The following is an 8,195-nucleotide window of genomic DNA, read 5'->3' as shown; positions in this document are numbered from 1 at the left end:
ACCTCCTCCTCCTCCTCCCCCCCCCTCCCCACTCCCACTCCCACCCCCACCCTCAACCCACCCACCCCCTCAATGCCTCTCCGCTGGGATTCAAAGCTTTTTGAAGTTCCTTTTTCTCTCGAAAGGTTTGTTTTCGCACACACACACATGTGAAAGAAATCGGCAGTGTTTCTCTCTCTCTCCCCCCCCCCCACCACCTCCTCCCTACCCCACACCCCCCTCCCCCCCCCCCCCCCCCATCACCAAACCGCTGGTTAACATTCTGCAGCCACTGGCACTTCAATGGGACTGACACATCGAGAGGCCAGCACAGCTCGATGCTCCAGAGTTAAGCAGGCTGTAAAGTTGATGTGCCTTCCCCCCTCCCAAGCCATTTTGTTTCCACTTTCAAAGTTTCCAAGAGCTCCATGGAGTGAACAGGCAGATGTTGTCAGATGCGCCTCTTTTCTCCCCAATGGGAATCAGGCAGAAAATGAAGTAACGGAATGGAGACTGCGGCAGCCTTGGACTCCAACAGCAAGACAGCTGCCTTCGGGGGGTGAGTGAACCTCAACCAACTCATTCCTTTTTTTTTGTTTTTTTCGCAAACAAGCAGCAAACGACAAAAAAAAAACTTTGCCGAAAACTTTTGACAAGTTCCTCGATGCTTCAGTGGCTCCCGGGGTGGACAGGAAGTGATTTGGAGGAGAAAAAAAAGCCGGATTTATGTTTCTGGAGATTATCAGGAAAAAATCCGTATCTAACCCAAACATCCCAAGTTGACACATGAGAAGCAAGGGTCTCGCCCCCCACCCCCCCCCCCCCCCATCTTGATGCCCCGCAAGGGAACGGCTGAACTGACATGTTAGTTTCAAATATAATGCTTATCAGGACAAGTGTTATCTAAGTCATACCCGCACTTGGAAAATAGCGACCTGTATTTATTCAGACTGCAAAGGCTTTATCGACAATGTAATAGGTTGCGAAAAAAAATTACAGTGCAAATTAAGGGAAGAGTTTAGCGTTTTCTTTTGCTTTTTAAGAGGCGGTTAGCTGCGCTGGGCTGTAGTAGTAGTGTGGATTAGTTGGAGATCTGTGTAAATTCATCTTCCCATTTCCTCTGTAAGGCAGATAAGTTTCAGATCTGTCAGTTACAAGTTAGGGAAGTCCTGCAAAGTAACGTTTGTTTTGTCTTTTTATGCAACCAATCTCCAATTTATTTTTTGAGGTGATTAGAGATAAGAATTGGGCTTGTTACTTCTGCAGAAGTGTTTCAACTACCTGCTCGTTTACTTTTTATTTGTTCTTGCAAGACCATAGTCTCGTGTAGAGAATGAAAATATTTAAATGTGCTGTGAAAGTGTTGAGTGCAAACTTGCATTTTAACGAACTCAGGTCAAGCCTTTACACAGCTTGCACCTTGAGTATTACTTTTAGTACATCCAGCACTCCAGGATTCGCCCGGACATAATGTTTGTGTCTTAATTTGAGAATGAGAGGTGAGTAATTTAGAGACGGTGCCTGGACTCGCAATGCTGGACTGGACTGTTCTGGGCAGCATTTCCAAATTATCAGAGAAAGGTTTTCCTTCCAGGACCGAATCAGACTGTCTTTCAGACAGAATTAATTTCGGCACACACTCTGTTTTTGCACAGCCAAGCAACCTTTAACCGGCTTGAATCGTTTGCAGAACGCGGTGCATGCCCACAATACGGAGTAACTTCAGGTGAGAGAGAGAGAGAAGCAGAGTTCCTGTACTGCAGCTTATGCAGAATCACTTTTCTTTCCTTTTCTGTGACAGCTGCAAAAACTCCCGGGAGAGTTGAGTTGGGGGTGGGGGCATACCAAAATTTAGTACAGTTCTGGGAGTCTTAGTTTTCACACAAAGCATCTCTAATTGAGATGCGTGTCTTATTTTGTTTGAAAGGCACCTCCTCTGATTTCAGTTAGTTGGGGATCGGTGGCTAATTTTCAGCTGATTTAAGAACCCCAAGGCATATTAAGGCAAGAATTTCCATAATGCAATGGTGCATCTTTGCTCTCTTTACCAACATAGCACAAACACTGTTTATAAATCAGGAAATGCACTGTCGTCTTATTTATTTGACTAATTTGACCTGATATCGAGGTTGTCAGCTTATATCAATGGTGTTTTTGCAGCTGCAATGTAGATATTGTGAGTAGTTTGAAAGTGCAGTGAATATTAATTATCCAAAGTTTATAAGTCATTGCATCGATTTTCATTTTTATTTTCATAATGAGCTGGTCGACACTGAATAATTGTTAAAGGAAATCTAGATTTTCAATATGGGTACGTGTTATTAATTTTTAGATTAAAATACATAATGAGATCTTGACGATACAATACCATAATGTATGTTCAGTTACTGAAGACCTTAGAAGCACACAATTACTGCACCATAACTTTAATCCACAGAGGTCTCTCTGTACTGTACTGCTGGATCTTAGCCAGTCTGTAGTTAGCATTGTGAATATTTCATGTAGTGGAGACTGTGACTCAAATCTACAGTGGTTTCTCCTGGACTGTACTACTTAACCTCTGTTGATACTTCTGCCCCTTTTCACATAGAAGAAGTCTATCAGATAGAACTTTTTGTTCCAATAGAGATTTTTCTGTCATCTTCTGCAGTGGTGACTAATTATATGTCATCGTGTTCTACTAGAGGACAAACTGGTGATAATATATTACTAGTAATGGGATTCCGTATATCTTCTCTGTTTTTACCAGCATTTTTCTTTAGCTGTTTTACCCGTATCACAGGGATTATTACCTGGACTGAGGTACCACATGATGGTGGGGCAAAATGAAAACTTGAGATTGTGTTTGGGTCAGATTTACTGCTTGTTCAATGTCGTTGAGCAGAAAATCTTGTCCGCAACAAACGTATCAGTTTTGCGATTTTTGCTTGGGTTTTTGCTCTGGCAGTTTGCAAAATCATCAGATCACTTTGTTGAATGCCTCGTACATCTTGAATGTACTGTCCTGCTCATGTTGTGCCAACCCATCCCAAAGACTGTGGCTATATGTATGTGGTAGAGACAGACGATAACATTAATAAGTTGCCTAGTAGATTTGCTCACAGACTCTAGAGGACATGTTTATTTTCTGATTAAAAAAAAACAGGAGTATTACTGTGTGTAATACTTAACATGTTAGGTAGTCAGAAGTGTGATTGGAATTTGAATTTAAATTTGTGAGGGTGGTCATGAAATATGTGTTAAAATTCTATTTTTTGCATGGGGTGGGGTGGTGCCAATATCAGTCAACCATGACTTTTTGTGTAAAATGTGTGCACAATACACAAAACTTTGATCTGCTGGTTTACTTACTTTTCTCTCCAGGCTCTCCTCCTGTAACTTCCTGCATGCCATGTGTACTTTTGTGGCAGAGATGACAAGCTACAATGGGCTCAGTCTGCCAGTGCTACAGTTTAGCCAACCACTAGGAGGTGTATTAGCATTCCCCCAGATGTCCGCCTTTGCCTGTGGACCATTGCCTATCGTGCACTTGACATCTGTTTGCATGTAGTCAGGGACTTAAACACTTGGGGAAAATCATTTGGCACTCCAACACCCCTCCCTTAATGTGTGCATATTTATAGAAATTTCCTAAATAGACTATGCACTCTGTGTCAACCTGTAGCTAGTAGGCAACAATCAGTAACAAATAATTTTAGTTATTAAACTGTTTCTATTTTGCCCGCTAAAAATGTGAATTTTTTGAATGTAAATCACATTCTAATTTAACTCATGAAGGAAAATAATGTTTAGCTGTAAATGTGTTGAAACAATTGTCTTAAGGGCAATAATACCTTTATAAAAATTACCAACCTATTTAAAGACACTTATGCAGATATGCCATAAAACCATTGAACTGACTTTGTTTCATATTCCTTGATAACATTACACAACAAAAAACTGTTAACCCTATTCTTGAAAATGTTAATTGTCCCAGCATCTATAGTTTATTGAGAGAGAGAGTTCCAGATACCCACTCCCTTTGTGTGAAAACATGCTTCCTGATTTCTCTTCAAACTGATTGAGTTCCAATTTTAAGATTATGTCCTCCTTCTGAATTCTCCCGCCAGAGGAAAGAGTTTATCTGTATCTACCCTCTCGGATCTCATTATTATTTTAAATCCGTCGATTAGATCACCCCTCAGCCTTCTAAACTCAAAGCATTTATGCAACTTCTTTTCATAATTTCACCCTTTAATATTGAGCTCCCATTCTCAACAAGGTAGAAACAAATGCCAACTGCAGGGTAGACACTTCTCCATAAGGAAGGAAGGAAAACTGGAAGACTGGAGACCTTGGATCATGCTAATTATCAAGTAGCTGTCAGCATTGACCATTTGATCCACCCACAAATGAATGCCTTTCTAGGGGTACTGACATCTGTCTCATAAAATTAACATACGCCTCAGAACTGCACATCTATCTAATGCCAATGAAAGCTCTCCAGAGTCGACTTGCCAGCCAATCAGCACCTTTTTTCCCCTGTAGTATAAATTGCTGTGAACATTTGAAATTTGGCATTCTTGCATTTGTCCTGATAAGTGCAAGACGGAAAGCTTCAGCAACATGTCTCTCTTTTCAGCAATATTAAAGCTGTCTTTACATCTTCCTAAGTAACAAATCTCTTCATGCCCAGTAGGGGTGCTTAGATCCTGACTGATTTATTGTCCTCCCTCAACAAACTGTTGAGGTTAATTATTGTGGTATCAAACCTTTCACATCCTTTGTTTACATCACTTGGCTATGCTTCAACAGTTGAGCCATTGAGAAATTTCAATCTAAACATGGAATGGAGGCTAAATCAGAGATTTGGAAAATAAATCAAGTGGTTTATTTATCCACTTTGAGTAGGATTTATTGAAAGCAATAAATTCCTATACTGCATATCTGTGCATATGGATTACTTCTGGAAGAGGTGTTAACAATTTTACCCCAGCCCAATTTTGACCTCGAGATTTGACCTTGAATTTCTGGCCATTGTCGTGGGATCCAGCCTTTGCTGCTTTCTTGGTTTAAAGGTCAGCTAGACAATCAAGGTAATTGGCTTTGCTGTCTTCCAGACTTAATTGTTAGCAATTAAACCATTAATTTAGTTACGTGGAGAAGTCAGGGCAAGCAATGCAAAAATTATTCCAATTGCTGGGTTGAGGCTGGACCCCAGTGTCACTGACCTTATAGTTAGTTGTGGCTCTGCTGATCTTTTTCCTGATCTCGCCCCCTTCGGGCATGAAACTTGCTGGGGTGGCCGGTTTTCTTGGGCAGCAGCACAGCCTGGATGTTGGGCAGGACCCCCACCCTGGGCTATGGTGACCCCTCCCAGCAGCTTGAGTTCCCCGTCGTTGTGGACGGCGAGCTGAAAGTGGCGGGGGAATGATGCGGGTCTTCTTGTCATCCTGGGCCGCGTTGCCGGCCAGCTCGAGGAATCTCAGTGGTCCGGTACTCGAGGACGACGGCCAGGCAAACAGGGGCTCTGGCCTGGACATGCTTGGTACAGTGACCCTCTCGTAGCAGCCGGTGGACGCGGCCGACAGGAAGCTGCAGACCGGCTCTGGAGGAGCGAGTCTTGGCCTTGGTTCTCCCTTTCCCTCCAGTTTTACTGCAACCAGACATCTTGTTGTTGCCCCTGCTGAAAACCTTAGTGCACTTACCTTTGAGCTGGAAGTTTGTGGGTTCAAATCCTACTTCAGTGCAAAAGTTAAGAAAAGTATAAAGGTTGCAGGAGACAATAAAAAGAAGGTATCGGTGATTTTAAAATGAAGTGTGAGTTTAGATCTGTATGCTGAACAGGAAGGAGGGATGGTACCTGTACTGAATGACGATTATGGTTAATAGCTTTGTACTGAATGAGAGGGAGGGTTTGCCATCGTACTGAGTGAGAGTTTTTAATCTGCCTGTCAACTAAGGAGGAGGGCTGGTATCTACTCAACAAGGGGAAAGTTTCGTATCTGCAGTGAATGAGGTATTTGCACCTATTCTGAATGACTGAGTTGGTTTGTGAATTGTGAAGAAAAAAGGCAGATTTGTGTCTGTGCATTGAATGAGATCAAGGGCTTGCCTCTGTACTGATCAGGAGTTGAACCTGTGTCCAAGATTGAGAGGGAAAGGTTTTGCGCTTTGAATGAAGGGGAGGATCTTTATCTGGGCGCACTGAGTAAGAGTGTTTGTATCACTTTTGAACATGTAGCAGGATTTGAATGTGTGCTGGATGATGTGGAGTCTGTATCTGTATTAAATAAGTAAGGGTTTCTTTTGTATAATTAAAAGCAAAAACAGAGAAAATCCTTCAGTTTCTGAAAGAAAAGGAAGGTTAACATTCTGTGTGGAGACAGGGGGCCAACTTTCTAAATACACACTGGCAGTCAGGAGCTTAGCCATGCGACAGCACAAAGAGGAAAATAACAGGCACGTTGTGCATGATTTCCATTTGCTGTGGACAAAAAATTTTAGGCACTGCTCCTGTCTCCCTGTCGCAAGCAAGTGCATGGAAAAATATTCCCTCAAACCTTTGGACTTGCGTTTGTGTATGTAACGTCTTTCATGATCTTGTGTTGTCCGAAAGTGAATGAAGTGTGATCACTTGTTGTAATATAGGAAAATGTGGGGGAGCTTATTCCAGATTTCCACCACCCTTTATATGAGAAGGTACTTCCCAATTTCATTTCTTCACCATTGATTAGGTAATCCCCCAACCTTCTAAATTCCAGGGACTATAAGCCAATTTTGTGCAACTTGTCTTCATAATTCAACCCTTTATGCCCTGGTTTTATTCTGGCAAATCTGCATTGTACTGCTTCCAAGATATTTCCTGAGAAGCAGGGCTTAAATGTGAACCTAGTCGTCTGTCCGACTCAAGCTTACAAAGCGGTAAAGTGGACTGTTGTGAGGAAACACTTAGTTGTAGGAAAGGGAGCCAGCAACTGGTTGTGTCCTCCAACAGGGCAATCGAAGCAAGCCTCCGATCTTGGAGACAGTTCCGAGAAGAGTCATGGGGGGATGTTATAGTTCCAATATTCATTCCAACCAAAAGATAACCTGTATCTACTGCAAAAATATTAAACACTGCAGAGGCTGGAAACCTGAAACAAAAACAGAAGAAAATGCTGGAAAGACTCAGCAGATCAGGCATTATCTGAGGAGAGAGAACACAAGTTGTTTTCTTTCAGTCGAAGACTGGAGCTCTCTGGCCATCAGAATGGGATGACATTACAGACGAGCAGCATTAACAAGCTCCGGAACCATGAAGTCTCATGGCATCAGATCATTCATGGGCAAGGAAGCCTCCTCATAATTACCGCTTACAGTGCCCCTCAACCCCTACCCCACTCAACTTATCAATCACTACTCCTTCACGTTGAACACAAATTGGAAGAAGCACTGATGTTGGAAAGGCCACAGAATGTGCTCTGGGTGGGGGATTTCAATGTCCATCACCAAAAGTGGCTCAGTAGCACCACTACTGACCGAGCTGGCCGAGGCCAAAATGTCATAGCTGCTAGACTGGGTCTGCAGCAGGTGCTGAGGGAGAGGTCTACTTGACTCTGTCTTCACCAGTTTACTTATCACAGATGCATCTATCCATGACAGTATTGGCAGGAGTGACCAATGCACAGTTCTTGTGGAGACAAAGTTCTACCTTCACATTGAGGACGCCCTCCATCGTGTTGCATGGCACTACCACTGTGTTAAACAGGATAGATTTCAAACAGATTTAGTGCTCAAAACTGGGCATCCATGAGGTGCTGTGGGCCATCAGCAGCAGCAGCAGAATTGTACTCAAACATAATCTGTAACCTCATGGCCCGGCATTTTCCCCACTCTACCATTACCATCAAGCCAGGGGATCAACCCTGGTTCAATGAAGGGTGTAGGAGGGCATGCCAGGAGCAGCACCAGGCATACCTAAAAATGAGGTGTCAACCTGGTGAAGCAATAACACAGGACTACTTGCGTGCCAAACAGCGTAAGCAGCAAGTGAATGACAGAGCTAAGTGATCCCACAGCCAACGGAGCACACCTAAGCTCTGCAGTCCCGCCACATTTAGTCGTGAATGGTGCTGAGCAATTAAACAACTCACTGGAGGCGGAGGCTCCACAAATATCTCCATCTGCAATGATGGGGAGCCCAGTACATCAGTGCAAAAGACAAAGCTGAAGTGTTTGCAGCAATTTCCAGCCAG

The 8,195-nt window shown here is 43.1% G+C and overlaps 1 protein-coding gene across 2 annotated transcripts in view; it reads left to right on the top strand.

Moving 5' to 3' along the window:
• The first annotated feature begins 267 nt into the window (after window positions 1-267).
• Window positions 268-8,195, top strand: part of col27a1b (collagen, type XXVII, alpha 1b) — a 598,999-nt gene continuing 591,071 nt past the window's right edge. Inside the window, exon 1 of one of the 2 annotated variants that reach the window (XM_041193458.1) lies at window positions 268-538. In XM_041193458.1, the coding sequence (XP_041049392.1) occupies window positions 486-538 (53 nt within the window). In that variant the 5' untranslated portion in view covers window positions 268-485. Of the gene's footprint in view, window positions 539-1,631; window positions 1,706-8,195 lie in introns of those variants that run through there. The other variant, XM_041193459.1, reaches the window with a different exon arrangement.

Source organism: Carcharodon carcharias, chromosome 8, assembly GCF_017639515.1.
Source record: "Carcharodon carcharias isolate sCarCar2 chromosome 8, sCarCar2.pri, whole genome shotgun sequence".
Classification (NCBI taxonomy): Eukaryota; Metazoa; Chordata; class Chondrichthyes; order Lamniformes; family Lamnidae; genus Carcharodon; species Carcharodon carcharias.
Note: the sequence above shows the minus strand (reverse complement) of the source record. Positions and strands in the feature narration are given on the sequence as shown.